We start from the raw sequence: 21771 nt of genomic DNA, 5'->3' as shown, positions 1-21771 counted from the left end.
TTCCCCATAAAATATGTATTATGTCACCTTTAGTTTACCAATATATACTTCAACAAACATGGATTTATACTTGTAAAACCAAACAAAACCACAGGGTGGTGTTATTCAATCGATGTAAAATATTTTTGTTTCAAGTTGTTTTTTTTTTAACCATTGCGTCGTTATAAAACATTAATGATAGAAGCATGGTACGTAAAATAAACGTGCTATGCCTTATGATAAATGCACATTTACATAATAATCGGCTTAAAATTATTCACGACCACAACGGAGACAAAAAATTGCCACATTCACAAATAAATCAGGACACGAAGTTTATCCTTATAGAATAATCATTCAACAAGACAGTTAGCGGCTTTATGTATAGTTTCGAAGTATGTTTTTGCTATGCACGTGAGTTGTTAGGATTTAAAGGTGATTTAATTACACGAGGAGTAGATTGCTATAGTAATTTTATAATTACAAGATTCGTCAAGCATAATTTAATACTTTTTGACTTATTTGATTCGAAAAAGTCATTTTCTCGCCATTTTATCATAAGAAATACAGTGTGGCGATTTAAATAAAAGTTACCTTTTCGCATTCGAACAATGGCAAACGTAAATGGCATGTTAGTAAATAACGAGCTTAACAGTGACCGCGATGTGGACCTGACGGACGTCTATTGTGAGGATGACTCTTCCAAAGGCGATGCAATTGAACTTAAACCAAACGCAGACGACACCGATCAGACGAGAGCGGCAAATGCAGGCGGGAAACCAGACGGACTAAATGATGTCAATGTATCGGTGGACAGCCAAACTGGAAAGTACCTGATTTACGGCGTTAACGACTCGCCACCACTGCACGTGACTGTGGTGTGCGCTTTACAGGTGGGAACATTATATAAACATTATATATTATACATGTAGGCAGAGTATTAAGTGGGCGTACGTACATTTAAACTTTATTAAACACTATTTAAATATTAATTTGTTTTGTTAATATAGACGGTTTATGTTTAAAAGATTTGCAAAGTTTATTTATTTATAAAATAAATGAGGGGCCAATATGGCAAATGGCAGTGCTGATATAATGCATAGCTTGAGTGGTGTATTAGTGATTTTATTAATGACACATTAATCGATTTTGTATTGTTGTCAACAGTCCAAATGCTGCTTCGTACACTGCAAAACAATATTAACTATTATAACTAACCATATTTTATACGTCGATCTAACGAAGAATTGGTACGACGTTTTGTATGTATGTAATTACGTTACTGTTAAACGTGTGATCCGTCCCAATAGATACAGTACACTTTTCCTTTGAAAACTTTTATGTGAGCCTCTCGATCTGTGAAAATGTACACAATGTTTGTGCGTTAAGTGTCTTCCAAGATTAGCGTGTGTAGTCCAAAAAAGCTTATCCGGGATGCAACTTTCCACGTAGACAGGAGTTTTATTTTAAAAGGATATATTGAAGCGAAACATTCCTGAAAGCGGTAAGCGTCGCCTCTGATAAGCATGTGCGAACTGCACAGACTGTTCTTGGGCGAAACTGTACACACATGCGTAAAGCTCCGTTTTCACACCGCCAGATTCATATTATCCCAAGACAAATCCGACTAGTGTAGCTCCAGCCGCGTAGTGCGCAAGTGGATCTAAAGACAAATCCGACTAGTGTAGCTCCAACTGCGTCGTGCGCAAGTGGATCTAAAGACAAATCCGACCAGTGTAGCTCAAGCCGCGTAGTGCGCAAGTGGATCTAAAGACAAATCCGACTAGTGTAGCTCCAACTGCGTCGTGCGCAAGTGGATTTAACGACAAATCCGACTAGTGTAGCTCCAGCCGCGTCGTGCGCAAGTGGATCTAACGACAAATCCGACTAGTGTAGCTCCAACTGCGTCGTGCGCAAGTGGCTCTAACGACAAATCCGACTAGTGTAGCTCCAGCCGCGTAGTGCGCAAGTGGATCTAAAGATAAATCCGACCAGTGTAGCTCCAGCCGCGTCATGCGCAAGTGGATCTCAAGACAAATCCGACTAGTATAGCTCCAGCCGCGTCATGCGCAAGTGGATCTCAAGACAAATCCGACTAGTGTAGCTCCAGCCGCGTCATGCGCCAGTGGATCTCAAGACAAATCCGACTAGTGTAGCTCCAGCTGCGTCGTGCGCAAGTGGATCTAAAGACAAATCCGACTAGTGTAGCTACAGCTGCGTCTTGCGCAAGTGGATCTACAGACAAATCCGACCAGTGTAGCTCAAGCCGCGTCGTGCGCAAGTGAATCTAAAGACAAATCCGACCAGTGTAGCTCCGGCCGCGTCAAGCAAAATGGTTCTTAAGACAAATCCGACCAGCGTAGCTCCATCCGCGACGTGCGCAAGTGGATCTAAACACAAACCCGACCAGTGTAGCTCCAGCTGCGTCATGCGCAAGTGGATCTAAAGACAAATCCGACCAGTGTAACTCCGGCCGCGTCGTGCGCAAGTGGATCTAAAGACAAATCCGACTAGTGTAGCTCCAGTCGAGTCGTAGGCAAATGGATCTAAAGACAAATCCGACCAGTGTAGCTCAAGCCGCGTCGTGCGCAAGTGGATCTAAAGACAAATCCGACCAGTGTAGCTCCGGCCGCGACGTGCGCAAGTGGATCTAAAGACAAATCCGACTAGAGTAGCTCCAGTCGCGTCGTGCGCAAGTGGATCTAAAGACAAATCCGACCAGTGTAGCTCCGGCCGCGTATTGCGCAAGTGGATCTAACGACAAATCCGACCAGTGTAGCTCTAGCCGCGTCGTGTACAAGTGGATCTAAAGACAAATCTGACTTGTGTAGCTCAAGCCGCATCGTGCGCAAGTGGATCTAAAGACAAATCCGACAGTGAAGCTCCAGCCGCGTCGTGCGCAAGTGGATCTCAAGACAAATTCGACTAGTATAGCTCCAGCCGCGTCGTGCGCAAGTGGATATAAAGACAAAGCCGACCAGTGTAGCTTCATCCGCTTCGTGCGCAAGTGGATCTAAAGACAAATCCGACTAGTGTAGATCCGGCCGCGTCGTGCGCAAGTGGATCTAAAGACAAATCCGACCAGTGTAGCTCCGGCCGCGTCGTGCGCAAGTGGATCTAAAGACAAATCCGACTAGTGTAGCTCCGGCCGCGTCGTTCGCAAGTGTATCTAAAGACAAATCCGACCAGTGTAGCTCCAGTTGTGCATGTGCAACCGTATACTCTGATGAGTAGTCATCATGTCAGCTAATAAGACCACATAATATTGCGTGAATTTATAGCGGACAGGGTAGCTCCTTAACAGAATGCCCGAATGCAGAGGCTGGGTTCGAGTTACGCCGGTCAAATAATACCAATTTTGTCAAACATAAACATATTTCTTATCCTCATTATAGACACCGAGCTTTAACTCCCACAAAGTGCGACCTCTGTCGATACCTGGATTTGACGAATTTAATTTTCTCCATACCTAAGCAGACACACATAACGCAACAAACTTAATTGCATAATTTTCTTACAAAAACAAAGACCGGACGCGAAAAACATCACTCAACAACGTTGTGAGGAAGAGTGCCTGTCCTTAAATACAAATGTCACATGAGGCTGCATAATGAAGTGTGTCTAAATATTAATAACCTTTCAACTTCAAAGCTTCACGAGGATTTTAACTTAATATAAATAACGACTGCAATTGATCCTAGGTCAATGTGCCCAAGACGCTATCGGAACAACCGAATGTATTCCTCTGTATTGCAACACGGCATATAACTCGATTGATAGGTCACCCCATCGCTATGACATTAAGACTTTACAGCAATTAATTCAGTTAATATTCATTATTACTTTATTAGCCGCGTTTTTAAAATACTTGACTAAATTCATGTGCGTAGAGTGTCGTCCGAGATTAGCCTGTGCACTCCGCACTGGCCAATCAGGGGCAAAACTTTCCGTCTTGACTTAATTTTCGGTACGTAGAGACTTAATCTGAACGACAAATATCCCAAACGCGTGAAGTCTTGTCCCTGATAAGCCTGTGCGAACTGCGTGCAGGCTGTACTTAACGTACATCCATTAAGTCCAGTTTGCACAGAATGATGCTTATATCATCCCGTCTTCAGCAAGCTCTCCTGTCGCTGTCCAATCAGTTAATCGTGTCTCTGCTCGTGTCGGAGGCGGTGTGTGCCTCCCACAATGACGTGTTCAAGGCTAAGCTCCTCAGCTCCACTCTCTTCATGAGCGGTGTGACCACAGTCTGCCAGAACCTGTTTGGGATTCGGTAAGATATATTATAAACAAGTGCGTGAAGTTGGCTCGCCGTTCGACGTTCGACATTAGAACAACATTCAAATTACCGAATGTCGAGCTGGCGCGGCATTCCAGCTCGACCATGAAATATCATCTCTACCATAAATTCTCCGTTCGATGCATTCACTGGTATCAAAAATGGACGTTATCGCCCATAATAAACTCGTTAAAATTCGTTTAAATGACGTTTCCAAGTACTTACTATTTACATGGTGCATGATCACGTGACTTTTTGGGGTTTACAGTTGACCTTTAATGGATTTAGCAAACCGGTAAGTGGTGTGTGTTTTTTTCAAATAACTTATTAAATCATTTTTTCTGAAAAAATTAGTGCATAAAATACAGTTTTTTTTATGCTGCTTGTGGTAATGTGGAATACAGCAGAATTACTTTATTTAATGAGGTCGTGTTCTTGGCCAAAAATACGATTTAATACGGCATTCATCTACACTGTTACGCTTCACGAAACGTGAAATGTTGGCACTGATTTCAGACGCATTAAATGATTTATTCTTAAATCTTAAGATATCGGCACAGACTGCAAGAAAATGTGTTTTTATGTATTAAATATTTGTGCAAACGTGTTTCAGTAGCTTGAGATATTTGCAAAATTAAAGTTCTTAATGTAAGTGTAAATTCCTGAAAACCCAGTTGATCCTGCATCCTTATTCAGAAAAAAATGCTTCAATTATAGACGCTTAATGCTTTGAAGTAATTTTGGGGGAAGAAAACTGTGCAAAGACTGAATCAAAAGATATATTGAACAAAAAAAGTCACTTATTATAAGGACGAGACTGAAAACACCAGTTGTATATTACCCAGTGTATTATTTTATATAGCTCAAAAGACACACAATACGGACATCAGACCATTAGCTAATTGTCAATTGAAGAACTAGTTTATTTTTCAGTGGCAGTGCAATGACTATTAATAAATATATAAAATCATTGTTTTGTATAAAAGAAAACGACAAGAAAATGTAAAAACAAAATCGAATCCTTTGTCAAACAGTAGTAGACATCAGAGAGTTGTCGCCAAGCGATGGCCAGTGTGCAGTTGGTAGGCATAATTACAGTGCCATCTATAATGTATACCTATCATTTCACATGTGTCATATCCCTTATGCAAATTTCCTACATGTTATGTCCAGTCAGTTTTCTGAGACTAATCCTATAATCTCGTTATCCACATGCTCCAGACTTCCCCTGTTCCAAGGAGCCGCTTCCGAGTACGTGGTGCCGCTGCTTTTGATGGCCAGTACGGATGATTCCTTCTGTAACAGCAAGAACGAACCATCAGGTTCGTAGTGGAACAAAGACGTGCGCATGCACACAATATTTTAAATTAAGCCTAAATTGATTGCATAACGTTTATATAATTAACAAAGCAGCTACGTGTAAGCACGATGTTTCGTTTTAATATGTAATAGCTTCAATGTAATAGGCGACGTCTTAGTAACTTAATTATTAGAAGAATCTGTTTGACATGTATTTACGTTGGAACAGATAAGACATGACCATGTTTAATTAATGTCACTTAGTATCTTGTTCAAACGAAATAACTAGCTGAAATAACTGCCGGTTGCGCATATGTAACAGGTTGATTTTATTTCTTTCGTTACCATGAGGAACGATAAGTATCAGGATTACTTACTCGCCGTGACTAATGCGTAAAATATGTGTTAACTACGATTTAGTTCTTATTGACATCGTTGCAACGAGATACTTTGACTCTTGCTTCTATAGCCACATACCCCACCCACCCGTATATACATTTCTCTATAATACACATATATATATATATATATGTTACATATCAGTGAAGCGAAATAATTAGCCAATCACAAGACACGTTCTTTGGCATCGATTCAAAATGGCGTATACAAGAGATGGATTTTCGTTACTAACTTTAAACAGCTTTTAACAGCTTTTATCTCACTCAAAGAGAAATGCCATCAATTATATTCGAGTTGCGTATCGTGTTTGTTAAACATTATATATATTTTGTATACATGATCTTTTTCAGGAATCACTACTAATCAATCAAAAGGCCTTGTGGGAGCAAACGCCAGCATGTTAGGATCCGTTGGCGATCTTGACGTAGAAATAGGCATGGATCGGATACTTAACAATGTCAGAATGGTAAGGCACAAATGACTTTTTATCGAAAATGTGTGTTTGAAGCCATTCAACAGCGGTCAGTTTACCAACTCACACATGCCATTTAATGATTTAACGAATGCAATAATTGTTCTACTAAATTTAGCCAGCAAATATAACACTATTTATATACATATATATTCGCAAATTAATATTGTATCTGTTTCCAGATTCAAGGGAGCTTAATAATGGCCGGGTTTGTGCACGCGATGCTCGGGTTCACGGGCCTGATGGGACTGCTTCTACGTTTCGTGGGACCTCTCACCATCGTGCCCACCCTGATCCTCATATTCATCTTCCTCGTGGGACCCGTGTTAAAGTTCGTGGAAGCTAACTGGGGAATTGCTCTGTCGTATGTAGCATTAGTTGTATTGATTAACGTTTTACGTAATGCTGATATGAGACGCGTTCTGAGAAAACGGGACGTAATGCATGTGCGTAAAGTGTCATTCCAGTTAAGCCTGTGCAGTCCGCACAGGCTAATCAGGGACGACACTTTCCGCTTTTATGGTATATTTCGTTTATGGGAAGTCTCTTCTACACAAAAATCCAGTTAAGGCGGAAAGTATCGTCCCTGATTAGCCTGTGCGGACTGCACAGGCTAATCTGGAACGACACTAAACACACATGCATTAAGCCCAGTTTTCTCAGAATGAGACTGATGCGTACTTCTTTTACGGTGTGCTTCATTTAGGCGTATATCATCTCGTTTCGTTTCGTGTAAGGTTTGTGAGCAATATATGGGCGCGTTCCTGGAAAACAAGGTTTAATACATGTTCTCAAAGTATCGTTATATATTTGCATGTGCAGTCAATACACGCTTATGAAGGAAGAAATATTCCTCTTGCATGGTATTTTTCGTTTAAAAGAATTCAATAAAATGCTTTCTCTTTAATGACATACAAGTATCTATGTATATGTATGATACTTCCCATGTATACACGTGATTACATGACAAGGGTGTATTGTATTATCTAAATCTCACCACGTGTGTATGCAGGACGATAGCGGTAGCGGTGGTGATGTTCCTTTACCTGGCAAAGTACAACATGCCTGTCCCCGTATGGACCCCGTCGCTTGGGTTCCGTATTATACGATATCCTCTGCACCAAGTGTTTGCAGTGAGTGAATGAATGACTTTTTGTAAACGGTTTGTGAGTATACGTTTCTTACCTGCTAAAACGTTATCCTATTAATTCATAATATGAAAATGGTTCTAAGGAAACTGGGCTCACCTGGGTAATGGGTGTGCGTAAAGTGTCATTCCAGATAACCTTTTGCACTCCGCACACGCTAATCAGAGACGACACTTTCACCCTTAACTAGATTTTCGTTAAGAAGTGACTTTTTTTAAACGAAAAAAAACGTCCCTTATATGCATGTGCGGACTGCAAGTCTACTCTGGGACGCTGGTACGACACTTAAAGCACAACATGCATTACCGGTAAGTCCCGTTTACCTTGGGCGGCTCATATATGACCGTAACAATGCATGCTGGTATACCCGTTGCTTCGCGTCCGATTCGCGTTTCCAACAAACATCGATACTTAAATCTATTTTACCTAACATGTATATAAAATGCTTTCCCAGGTCATGTTGTCCATTATTTTTTCAACTACATAGTCCTTATCTTCAATTTCCTATAATATTTTACGTAAGGTTTTCAGCTCTTTTAACCGGTTTAAACCCACAATGCTTTGGGATGACCGTTTCAGGGCGGCGACCAAAGTTCTTAAAACCAGTTAAAACCCACAACAATTTTTAGCATTGACCGTTTCAAGGTGGCGACCCCAGTTTTATCATTGTTGAGGGTTTGTAATGTACTTGGTTGTATTGTACAAAACAATTATTTATCTAACTGATTGGCGAGTATTTTTCCCTTAAATACAGAACCTCATGATATTATAATATTTTTCTCCTGCATGTCCAGCTTCATTGTCAGTGGTTGAATATTAATACTAGTATTTCTCTCCCTCTTACTCCTTAACTTCAAATGGCATTAATATAAGGTTTTCTCTCCAAGATTATGGCATCCATTATGCCAAACGCTCTGTAACACTTACGTGACGTCTTCTTTTAAAAATGCTGATATTCATTCTCCGCGACTATCATCAACTGCCAACAATATTTATATAAACTTTTCTTTCCCAGATCCTCATATCCATTATCCTAAATTGGATGCTATGCGGCGCGCTTACGTATGCAGGGGTGCTTACGGATGATAAAACTTCCGTTGGTTACAACACGCGCACCGACTCTAGAATTCAGGTCATCTATGACAACCCATGGTTTACCTTTCCGTACCCAGGCACGTCACTATATTATTGATCGTTATACGGTATTTGATTGCCTATGCATTTAGAAATACAAAAAGCTAAGGCTCATTTGTTTGAAAGGGAGAATCTATCTCGTAAAAGTGTGCGTACACAGGAAAAGGTAATAAGAAAATGTACACATGAAAAGGCGTTTTTCGTAAAAAGTAAACTTAATAAAGCAAAAAGATGCATGTATCATTAAATTTCAACGTTATTCTATAGCAGCTAAACGTTATCATTTCTAAAGCTATCTTTTCCTCTCAACGTCTAGGTCAATTCGGAGCATTCAGTTTCAACGGCGCAGCGTTCCTTTCCTGCATGATAGCAACACTTATCTCCGTCCTGGACTCTATCGGCGACTATTACGCATGCGCAAGGGTGTGTCGAGTTCCGGCCCCGCCTAAACATGCGGTAAATCGCGGAATCATGATCGAGGGCCTTTGCAGCATGATATCCGGTACTGTGGGGTGCGGCCACGCCACCTCAACATACGGAGGCAACATTGGCGCAATTGGCGTTACGAAGGTACGCTGTAAACATTATCGAATTTTGGGTAAGAAAATATATACATTTTTTTGTGTTTTTTTTAAAAAAACGGATATGTTTCACTTGTCAATATATTTTGCCTCATAGAAGTTTATTGTTTTTCTTACATCATAAACTGAAAGAGAAATATTTTATTAGGACATTTCTACACTATCTAGTAGAAAACTACTGCGGTAAAAAAACAACATATCATCAGCCACAGCTTAAATTCTAACGATTCAAATATAATAATATTAGTGAAGTACAGTTGTTTTGTTTTTTAATATAAAATAAATTATTACAAGTGCCTCGCTTTGGAAAAATCGAGCATAAGGCATGTGCTTATAGTGTCGTCCCAGATTAGACTTTGTAGTCCGCACAGTCTTATCATGGATGACTTTGTAGTCCGCACGGTCTTATCATGGATGACACATTCCATTTTATTGTATTTTTCGTTAAAAAGAAGTACCTTCTTAACGAAAAACAAGTTTAAATAGAAAGTGTTGTGCGAACCGCAAGTGCTAATCTGGGACGACACTTGTCGCACGTACATTTTATCCCGTTTTCTCAGCCCGAGGCTCTGAAATTATTGCAGAAACAACTGAGAGTCAAACTGGTTTCGAATGCATATTGCGTATAGGCATGTCATGTGCTCAGCAAAGCTGTGATAACTAAAACGCGAATTAACTGAACATTGTGCTTTTTTGTTGTTGTTGTTTCCCAGTTATAATCACGACACTTTTGATCGAGTGTAAAATGGATAAAAAGACACTGAAATTTAGAATAGGGCTGCGAGCATTGAGTTTCTTATTCAGGTGGCGAGCCGTCATGTGTTTGTATGCACCGGAATCATCTACATTTTTTTCGGCATATTCGGCAAGTTCTCAGCGCTCTTCATCAGTATACCATACCCGGTACTTGGCGGGGCCATTATCGTCATGTTTGGAATTTTCTTCGGAGTCGTTATATCGAATTTAGAGGTATGAATAATTTGATATTACAATCATAATAGAATATATAATTTATATATAATAATTATTTTTTTCGTGTCAAAAAAATTAGATACGAAAAATATTTAAAAATTACAGGTGTCCGAAAATTCGGAGACATAAATTAAGATGTTCGAAAATTATATTTATTCAAAAAAAATGCAATAAATGAAAGTGCAATATTTTTTTGTGATTGACTCTTCTTTTTCTGCTTTAAGAAATAAATAAAACTTCACAGTTTTGCAAACTCTTGCCTGAATATATAAAGAACAAAAAGTATAAACAGAAAACCGTCTGCTTCCTCAATAGTACGACACTGCTTTAAATGCTGTTGGGTAAATCCATTATTTTTTAACAATATACATGATTATTTACCTTATTAGGCTAATGTAAGGGTAGATTTGTAGATACATTGCCCTCAGGCAACTTGCCAGGTTTAATGACCTTAAACCGTCTGCTTCCTCAATAGTACGACACTGCTTCAAATGCTGTTGGGTAAATCCATTATTTTTTAAGAATATCAATGATTATTTACCCTATTACGCTAATGTAAGGGTACATTTGTAGATACATTGCCATCAGGCAACTTGCCATGTTTTATGACCTTAATCCGGTTGTAAAAATCCATGATCGAAGTGTCACAGTGTCACGAGATAAGCGAAAACAGTGCCGGCGTCTGTAGAATAGCGCAGTAAATTATACTGTCCGAAAATTAAGAGACAATAATTATAGACGAAAACCCATTAGTCCTAAAATTAAGAGTTACGAATAATAATTATTTTTGCTAAAAAGAGGGTGTCCGAAAACTTAGAGTAATTACGGTTTACAAACACATAAAAACCTGTAGTTTTATGTAACAAGATATTTTATAGGATGTTCTTTATGTATACAGTGACGCATTGCAACAAACGATTGGTAATCTCAAAAACCTGCCGTCAATGTTTTTGTTTAGTGTTTGTAAGCAGAATCAGTGAGTTGTTGAAACTATGTATTTCGCATTCTTTGAAGGAAAGTTTAAAGGTCGTCTGTATGGGACTTCTTAAAAATGCGTGTTATCCGTGTTGTTATTCTTTGAAGCAACGTATAAAGATATGTAAATGCGCTTTAGGTCTACTGGTCAAACCGATGGTAAACCAAATATAGTAAAAAATAAAACTATATCCTTCTATTTAATTGACCAACACAGTAGTATGATCATGTATTTGTTTCAGGTGACTAACATGTCGTCTCCCCGCAACATCGCTATACTGGGACTGTCCGTTTTCATTGGTCTGTGCGTGCCCACGTGGGCACAAAAGGGGAAAAATCCCGTTCAAACAGGTAATTCGTGCGCGAAAAAGTCGCATAAATACAAGTTTATTTGTTTCTAGTCATGAATTGTTACTTTTAAAGCTGCATGATTTCTGCTGATCTGCTGATGATTATCATGATCGTCATGATGATGATGATGATGATGGTGATGATGATGATGATGATGATGATGATGATGATGATGATGATGATGATGATGATGATGATGATGATGATGATGATGATGATGGTGATTATGATGATGATGATAATGATGATGATAATGATGATGATGATGAAGAAGAAGAAAAGGAAGAAGAAGAAGAAGATTATGATGATGCTGATGATGATGATAATGATGATGATGGTGATGATGATGATGATGATGATGATGATGATGATGATGATGATGATGATGATGATGATTTCCTGCTGTAGTCGTTCTCAAGAGTGCCGGCATTTCAGGTCACTTGGTGTTCGACAAGATCATGTCCATGCTTCTTGGAAATCCAAATTTGATCGGGACGGTTATCGCGTTCGTGCTGGACAACACCGTACCAGGTGAGATACTTCTTCAATAGTTTGTGGAAAGATGGTTGCGAATAGAGCGCTGATCAAATTTAAGGGCTATATAAATCCTTGAGTGTTTTATGAGAACAAAATGAACGTCGTTCTTCAAAATAGCAGTATAATCAAAACATGCATCTACATACAAATAGTCAAACTACAATGGTACCGTTCGACAACTGGAAACATGTGTGAAATTCAAATATGAATACATTTTAAGAATAGGGAAACAATATAAATAGGCCTTATGTAAAGCAGTGTAACAATTCGATGCATTTTCTAGATTGCGTAAGCCTGGTGTCAAATTAAAGATGAATATGTAAACATGTTTCCGACAGTTACATTTCGATAAATGCCCAGTGAATTATTAAACGCACCCAAAACTTTATATTTTAACCTAGTCTTCAATATTAATACAAATAACACATATTGAATAAATAGTTCAAAATGTACAAATTGTTCTTTTTACATTAAAAATACACCAACCTTTTACTGAGATATGCATAATAAAGAAAATAATAATAAACTTCTTGCGGTTGATTGATTGTTTGTATAACATCAGATCATAAAAATCTTAATTAATAGACACTTTCTTCGAAAAACCGTTTCAGAATACACCAAGGTTAAGATGAATGCTGGCTCGGCAATGCAGAGAGCGATATACAGCCCCGTTTATATTACCTGATCAATATTATGACTAAAGCACACATACACTCGTTTGACATCACATTATACGTACAAGATAAGTATTGATGCAAAGCATCAAAGGGCGTCGGGAATTTCAGTGTAAAAGGCACGCAATGCAGTTACATGGAACGATTTTTTTCTACTGTAAATATGAATATATTGGCCGATTATTTAAAACAAAATAAAAAAAAAAGATACTGGTAAAACAATTATCTATGATTTTGTGTTATAACCCACAAATAACCATTATTTATGATGATGTGTTATAACCCCGAAATAACCATTTTCTATGATTTTGTGTTGTAACCCCCAAATATTTCATAGTTCATTTTATTTACATTGGTTTCCTTTCTTTTACTGGTATCCGTGTGCAGTTTTCATTAATGGAACAGATCTGAGTAGGTTTAAAAAAAATCTGCTTCATCTTGTAAGCGTAATTTCATATTTTTTTCAACTTCAAGGGGAGATGATTCTGAATTTATTCTTACGTTGCTCATTTAAGATAGGGGTTGAGTACTCATTGATATGAAAACACTGTAAAAGTTGTTTTTTTTAAAGGAATGAAAACTGTAAATTGTATAAAGAAGCTGCATTTCACAATACTTTGAAATTCAGTAAAAGATCATAATAGATTTATTGCTCCGATATTCATCATTTTCAATAAGGTTCGAGTAATACTGATATAAAAACACTTGACAAGTTTGGAAAGATTCAGACGAAAGTTGTGAAATCTTTCAAACAAGTGGAAATTGTTTATTTTGTCAAATTTAATAGAAAAAAATTCTGCACTTATTGTCCCGATGTTTCTCATTTTAAATGAGGTAAAAATGCTCATTGATATGAAAACACTGTAAGTTTGGAAAGAATCTGATGAAAAATGTTGACATAATCACCTAACCAAGCAGTTTTTTACTTTTATTTTTAAATTCAAAGAGACATAATTCTGGAGTTATGGTCCGATATTGCTCATATAGAGTTTGGGTTGGGTCCTCATTGATAAAAAACCTGTGAAAGTTTGGGAACAATCGGATGAACATTTTGCACTTCGGACAAGGATTTCAAAATATCTCAACTTCTAAGGAAGATAACTATGGACGTAATGGTCGAATAATTTTTTTTTAATTCAATATAATACATACAATGTATACATGTATATGATCATACAACAAATTGATTGTACAAAGCAATAAAATTCAGACATGTTATACAAGATATGCTAATATATATATATTTTTTAGAGAGAAAAGAAAACAACAACAGAGGAATAGTTATGAAAAATGATGAGTTGTATAAAGTCGGAAGAAAGCATACTGGACTTGTGTGTTTTGTTGTATATTCACAATGATCTTGTAAGATTGAAAAATGAAAATAAAAAAATAAACAAAAATATTTTAGAAAGATGAACTAACATTAGAGTGAAATGTATAAAAGTGGACAAAACATTATGATAATTTAATCCGATTCCATTTTTGTTCAAAGATTTGTAATGTGTCATTACTGAGGGCTATTTCTTTCTCAATATGGATTTTTAGTTTAAGACTATGGACAAAACAATTAAAATTTGGCACTTGTTTTTTGTACTTCATGTTAAAGATAAAATATTTCATCAAAATAAGAATAAAATTTACAATATTATTACAGTCTATTGATTTCAATGAGTTAATTCCGAAACTAACATTTTAGAAAGATAATTTAACGTTTAGTTGCTGTTGTTCAAGAAAGGATATTAATTGATTCCAAATAGGCTGGATGTGTTTACACTCCCAAAAAAGATGATCTATAGTTTCAATGTTTTCACCGCAGAAGTCACACAGATTTGAGTTAGATAATTTGCATTTAAAGAGAAATTTATTTGTAGCTATAATTCTATGGATGTATTTATATTGAAAATTTCCCAGTGTGCTTTCAATAGTTGCTTTATATGGCATGGTAAATATGTGTTTCCAATTAAGTTCATGTTCTCCGAAAAGGACTTGCCATTTATTTTGGATTTTGGAGTTTTCTGTAGGGTTTTTAATTTGTAGTTTGTAAAATATTTAATTTGTTTTGTTTTTTCTTTCAAGTATGTTTTCTACGAATGTTGTTTGAGTACATGCTGTATTATTTGTACTGATTTTAGATTTAATATGTAAGGGTATGCTTTTGATAAGTGTGTAGTACTTCAGAAAACTATTTGAAGGTATTCCGTATATGTAGTATATATCATCAAAAGAGTAGAAATCCTTAATTCTGTAGTCATATAATTGGTCGACATATTTAATGCTTCGTTCAAACCAATCTTTATTAAAAAAACGTCTTATTGTTTGAAGTTATGTCTATATTGTTCCATAAAATTGTTTTACTGTTGGTTTTGGTTTCTAGATTATGAGTGACATCACTCCATGCTGATAGAACTTCAGATAGAAATATGTTTTCGTTTGCAATTTCATGTAAGATAGTATTGCTGATGTTACATTCAAGGAGTAAGGAGTCACCATATTTTTTTAGAATTTTCTGGTAGAATAATTTCCTTTTACTCGTATTGGTATTATCTAGGTATCTTTTAACCCAGCTGCATTTGATTGCATTAAAAAATGAGCCAATCTTCGTTAATTTGATACCTCCATTTTCTACAGATTGAATTAACTGAGTTCGTTTTATTTTATCAGGCTTACCGTCCCATATGAAATTAAATATTGCTGATTATATATCGTTTATAATATCATTTGGTGGATTTGGGAGAACTGTAAATACATACATTAATTAAGAAGTGTAAACGTTTTCAATACTGTGTTTTTTTTCGATTAGTGTAAGTTTACGATGATGCCATGATTTTAAGCAGTTTTTAAAAATCTGTAATTTAGGTAGTATGTTTTTAAAAACTGTATCCTTTTCATTATTTGTGAAAGTAATTTCTAACGTTGTGGCTTCATCGGATGTCCAATTAAATTTCATTTCTTTTTTATATAGGACATTACTTTGTTTTAATTTACCTACTCGTAGCACAGTACATTTACTTTTGTTTAAGACCCGATGTCATTTCGTAAAGGGTTAGTGACTCTATTAGGTTATGGAAAGAATCGTAATTGTCGTTTAAGAAGTAAGTTGCATCGTCAGCAAATAGGGACTGTTTGATATTTTCATCAGGTTCTAGTGATATGCCTTTTATGTGTTTATTTGATTGGATGTAATGTGATAGATACTCGATGCAAATAATACATAGCGATGATGAGAGTGGACATCCTTGTCGAACCCCTCGTTCGATGTTAAAACTGTTTGAAAAGAAGCCATTGTTAATGATTATACTGTTAATATCGGTATAAAATATTTTGACCCATTGAATGAGATTTCTACCAAAGTTCATATTTTCTAAGCAAGAGAACATAAATGAATGATCAAGCGAATCGAATGCCTTTTCAAAGTCTGCAAAGAATATAAGACCAGGATTGTTTGAATTGTTGAAATAGTTTATGCATTCTTGGATAAGACGAACGTTTTCACCAATGTAACGTCCTTTTATGAAACCAGATTGAGATTTTGAAATGATCGATGGTAATATTTTTTTTTATTCTGTTTGCTATACTTTTAGTTGCAATTTTATAATCATTGTTTAGTAAGCTAATTGGGCGCCAGTTTGATAAGGATTCTAAGTTTTTTCCAGGTTTTGGAATGAGTGATATTATACCTTGTTTTGAAGAGTAGTAAGGTTTTTATTATTATATGAATGGTTTAGTGAATTAATTAAATGCGTTTTGATATCATTCCAAAATATTTTATAAAACTCAATGGTGATGCCATCAGATCCTGGACTTTTGTTATTTTGCATTTCTTTTAGTGCTAATCCACATTCATATTCATTTAGTAATCCGACACACAATAGTTTATCTTCTTGATTTAAAGTGTGATGTGTATTTTTAAAAAGGGTGTTATTTTCAACATGTTTTCCTTTATAGAGGGTTTCGAAAAATAAACGTTAGTATTTGAGTGCTGTTTGTTATATCTTCGCCATTGACTACAAATTTGTGTACAGCGTTTTGTTCACTTCTACGTTTTTCGATGTTTGCGAAGTATTTTGTATTTTTTTCATTGTGTTCAACATGCTGTGCACGCGCTCTTAGTATTATTCCATTGAGATGTGTATGATAGATTCCATCTTATATTTGTTTTTTAAATGTTATTTCATTTTCAATGTCGTTGGTATCATTTGTGTTTGTTTGATGCAATTGTTTTTCAAGTGTTTCAATGGTTTTGATGGTTTCAGTTTCAAGTTTGTGTGTTTCTTTTTGTTAAAATGATGTGTATCTAATTGTTGTGTTACGTATATTTCCTTTAATAACTTCCCATAAGGTGTTTGGGTTTGCATCTTTGTTATTTTAATTTTTTCTGTTTTATTTGTGTTTGATATTGTGTATCTAATACGATGCTGTTGTTAATTTTAAAGTATCCTGGGCCTCTGTCAGGTTGTATATTGTGCAGTTTAAGTTCAACTAGAGAGTGGTCAGTCATAAATCCTGGTTTTATGTTACATGTGTCAATAATGTTGCAAAGAGACTCAGATATTAAAAAATAGTCTAATCTACAAAATATTGTTGGTTTTGTGTTTGAGTGTCAGGTGAATTGCTTTCGTTTGGATATATTGTACGCCAGATGTCTATCATATTGTAGTTTTCAATTATGTTATTTAAAATGTTTCTAGTTTTAGGATGAGTATAAAGGTTTCCCTTCTTTTTTATCTAATAATGGGTTAAGAACAGTATTGAAATCACCACCGACTATAATGTTTTTATCTTGGTTATTATTTATAAAGGATTGTAATGTTTCGTTAAAAGTGGAATCATCTATGTTAGGGCCGTACACGTTGATTAATGTTAATTGTGTTTCGTGTATTTTAATATCTATACTTGCTTGTCTGCCAATTATTATTTCGTTTTAGTTATCGACTGTGATCCCTATATTATTTTTTATTAGAAAGGCAATGCCTTGTTTATTAGTATGTTGTCCACTGAGATAGATGTCTCCGTCCCATTCATTTTTAAGGTTTGTGCTAAAGTATGTGTCAAGTGACTTTCTTGTAATAGGCATATACTTTTTTTTTTCGTCTAACCATTTGAAGATTTTTATGCGTTTATCTTTATTGTTTAGCCCTTTTACATTCAAAGTACATAATTTAATCATTAAAAGTGGTGAAGGGTGTTGTAAATGATAATTTGTGTGTGCTTGTCCAGTTAGTTTCAATTTTAAAACATGTCCAGTTGCTTTCTATGAGACATAAAATGTCCATCCATGCAAACAAAAATAGAAAACAAAAATTAGGGATACAAGAGGATAAATATTCCATAGAAATGAAGAAGTTAAAAGAAGTAATCACAAAGGTGAAAAGAAACCACAAAAAACGACTGGTCCCCAATGGAGACATAGAAAAAAAAGCATTAGCATCATCTACGTATAGTGGATGGATGCTAAAAACACAAGAAAAACATATAAGTAATAAAGACAATATGTGTAACGGCAGCTTGGCTGAACATTACAAAATAAACAGACATATACAATCATTAAATAGTTAATTTCAGAATTATTTTTCGAAAAGTTATGTTTAAATAAAGTATCTCTCGTAGTATTTTTAAGAGCAGATATCGATCACTATAATGTTATTAAAAATTATTAAGTTGATTTAATTTTTAATAAACAATATGTATAATATTTTTTCTTGTCTCCCCTTTTTTAAATTCAGATATAAGCTTATACAATGTTATTAAGAAATGAATAACTTTTTTTATTTATATAAGAAAACACTTAATGTACTTCGTTTAGAATTCTTATGGAAGATTATTGTTATTTTCATGTGGTCATAAGTGCATAACAATAACGTATGCTTGACATATAGTATTTACAAATTTATACATGTAATAGTAGAATTAACTAAAAGATCTATTACGCGCGGGTTATGAGATTCGTTGGTTAAAACTTTGCACAATGAAGTTTGCAACAACGGATGTCATTCTGAGGCGGTAACAAATAGGATTATTTTTTCAAAGATTTTCAGATTTACATGGAGAAAAAAACAATTACGTTTCATACACATGGATCAAAGATTTGGCAAATTAATAAAAATATTTTTTTCCAAATGTTTTAAGATAAACAAATACGTTTCGTACCCATCGATAAAATCATTATCACATTAATGAAAACATATGTTTAGAATTATTATATGTAATTGAAGTACACATAAGTTTCAAACACGTGGATCAATCCCTTAACAAAAATAATTGCAACTTCTATTTAGGATTAATATATGTAATTTAAGTACACACGCTTTAAAAGGTGATTTCTAAAACAGTTTTGCTTATGTTACATAAACTTATAACATAAACTTATAACATAAACATAGCTAAGGTACAAGTTAGATATGCCAGTTTGTATGATAAACAGCATAATTAATCGTTACATCTATAAAATCAATAACTCTAATGTGTAAGTGATAATTTCGATTTACTTGCATGATCACATCAAACATTATGCTGGAAACATTTTAATTCGGAGCAATAATATAGATAATAATTGGTTTGTCTTAATTTGATTATGTTAACACTTAAGTTAATTTTTATTTGTAGAATGAATATAGCTACATAATCAATTTTAATACAAGTGAGAACTTAGGTTTGACAAGTACGTTAATTTTGTAACTACACTTTAGTTTGAGTCACTTTTTATTTCTTTTTAATTTGTATTATCAGTATAATTTATTCAGCATGTAGAAAAGGTATATAATTTGACAAGCATGTTACTTCTCCTAATAATTGTGTAACTGATCTTTTAAGAACAGAGAGTACTCTTGAAGACAGAGATATTGAATAAGACAGTGTAACTACATTTTACATCCAAATTTCACTCAATATAAAGAAGTGAAACTCCAGCTGCTGGAGCAGTATTGAATTTTCATTAAAAACAATTATTTGGTCCTTTATTTAAGGCAAGTGACCGATTGCCCAAACAGTACAAAACAGCACAATACAGCACAATACAAACCAACATAAACAAAATATGAATAAAGCTGGGGTCACCGCCTTGAAACGGTCAATGCAAAGCATTGGGGGTTTAAACCTGGTTATAGAGCGCTCAACCTCACACTTGGCCCAGCAATATTCATAATACATTTAAGTGTAAATAAAATTTAACGTCATAGCATTGTAACTCAAATTAAACAATAATAAAAGGGAATTAAAACGCATTCAATTTAATAACTATTTAATTACTCAATTGCATTGAAGATACAAGAGTAACAGAATTACAACTTTTTGACGAACGATCAAATAAAACTATTAACAAATGTCAACTACATTCCTTCTTTATAGAAAAGATTTGAGAATATAGAATCATAGAGTTAATATCTCAGATAATCATCGCGCAAATACAGGAAGAAGCAGCAATAATGGGTGTAAAAATTCCATATTACATAGCTTGGTTGTTTATGTGACTGCTAAACAAATTAAAAATAATTAAATCAAACAAGAAACGCCTATCAGAGAGAAAATATAAATAAAATGGAACGTTATAAACCCAATGACCTATGCATGTAGATTACAACTGGGAAAGTCGGTCGTATGACGTCACAAAAATCCATAATGACATGACGTGAACAAATTCCAAGGGCAGTACTAAATAAAAATATTAATGGGGCTGTGCTACTAATAAAAAAAGTTTAGGTGATTTAATATTAAGAAGCAAATGAATAAAAATGATAATTCCATTAAAGCGACATTATTGGAATCAAACAGTATATAGGTGTTTTGACAACTGAAGACAGAAATGATTTGATGTAGGATTTGAGTCCAAATGTAGTTTACATGCAGATTTGTTCATACGACACAATGACACAATTTTATTCAACAGTGAAAAATGCCTATAATGTAGTATTCATGCAGATTTGTTCATACGACACAATGACACAATTTTATTCAACAGTGAAAAATGCCTATAATATCACTAATGATTCCAAATTTTAAGGGAAGAAAGATATAGTGAATCGAAAACCATCAAACACGTGTTTTTAAGTACATAAGCATCGTATCCTTTTGATAAAAACAAGTTAATTAAATTGAAAAAATTAATATGAACATTTGGTTTAACATATTTTAATTTGCGGACACGCTTCAAAACATCTCCGTAAAATGATGGATGGGAGATTCCATTATTTAAATGCCATTTTAAAGAAACATTATATTTTGAAATTAAATCACCATACTTAAAGTAAAATCTAGCAAATTTATTTCTTAGGTTATGATACAAAAAGCCTTGTTTTAGCAATTTTTTAGTTAATATTAGATTACGATCATTAAAATCTTTAATACACGAACATGCTCTGGCATAACGTACCAACTGCGAAATGTAAATACCATAGGAAGGTCCTTTAGGGATGTTGCCATCTAGAAACGGAAAATTCACAATTTCAAAGATAAAATCGTCCCATTTGTCATATAAACTAGTTTTGATCAAATTATTATTAATACTTAAATGTAAGTCTAAATACGCAGCGTCTGTATTGGATATACACGATCTATTTAAGACTAGTTCTTTTGGGTAGATTTTGTGAATATATTGTTCAAATAATGGATTATCTAAATTAAGTATGTCATCAATGTACCTACTAGTAAGGTTAAAACAATTAATCAAATCTACTTGCTTAGTTTTAGATAATTCTAACATAAATTCGCTTTCATAACAATATAAAAAAGGTCAGCTATAAGTGGCGCACAATTAGTACCCATAGGAACGCCAATAATTTGTTTAAATATTTTACCATTAAATTCAACGAACAAGTTATCCAAAAGAAAAGTAAGTGCTGCACAAAAGTCAAGACCAGTCCAAATGATGTAATTATCTAATATCTGATTAGTAAAAAAAGCTGTTTTAGTGTTTAAAGCTAGATACAAACATTTCTCTCTAGCAAAAGTTTTTTCAATCAAAGAAACAAGTTTG

The 21771-nt window shown here is 34.9% G+C and overlaps 1 protein-coding gene across 2 annotated transcripts in view; it reads left to right on the top strand.

Moving 5' to 3' along the window:
- The window catches only part of LOC127879404 (solute carrier family 23 member 1-like), a 33457-nt gene that overhangs the window by 2502 nt on the left and 9184 nt on the right, over positions 1–21771 (top strand). The window contains exons 2-12 of one of the 2 annotated variants that reach the window (XM_052426187.1): positions 635–872; positions 4098–4255; positions 5483–5583; positions 6310–6425; positions 6614–6795; positions 7444–7564; positions 8595–8751; positions 9030–9283; positions 10099–10263; positions 11484–11592; positions 12028–12123. In XM_052426187.1, the coding sequence (XP_052282147.1) occupies positions 635–872; positions 4098–4255; positions 5483–5583; positions 6310–6425; positions 6614–6795; positions 7444–7564; positions 8595–8751; positions 9030–9283; positions 10099–10263; positions 11484–11592; positions 12028–12123 (1697 nt within the window). Of the gene's footprint in view, positions 1–197; positions 873–4097; positions 4256–5482; positions 5584–6309; positions 6426–6613; positions 6796–7443; positions 7565–8594; positions 8752–9029; positions 9284–10098; positions 10264–11483; positions 11593–12027; positions 12124–21771 lie in introns of those variants that run through there. The other variant, XM_052426188.1, reaches the window with a different exon arrangement.

Source organism: Dreissena polymorpha, chromosome 4, assembly GCF_020536995.1.
Source record: "Dreissena polymorpha isolate Duluth1 chromosome 4, UMN_Dpol_1.0, whole genome shotgun sequence".
In the NCBI taxonomy this organism is placed as follows: Eukaryota; Metazoa; Mollusca; class Bivalvia; order Myida; family Dreissenidae; genus Dreissena; species Dreissena polymorpha.
Note: the sequence above shows the minus strand (reverse complement) of the source record. Positions and strands in the feature narration are given on the sequence as shown.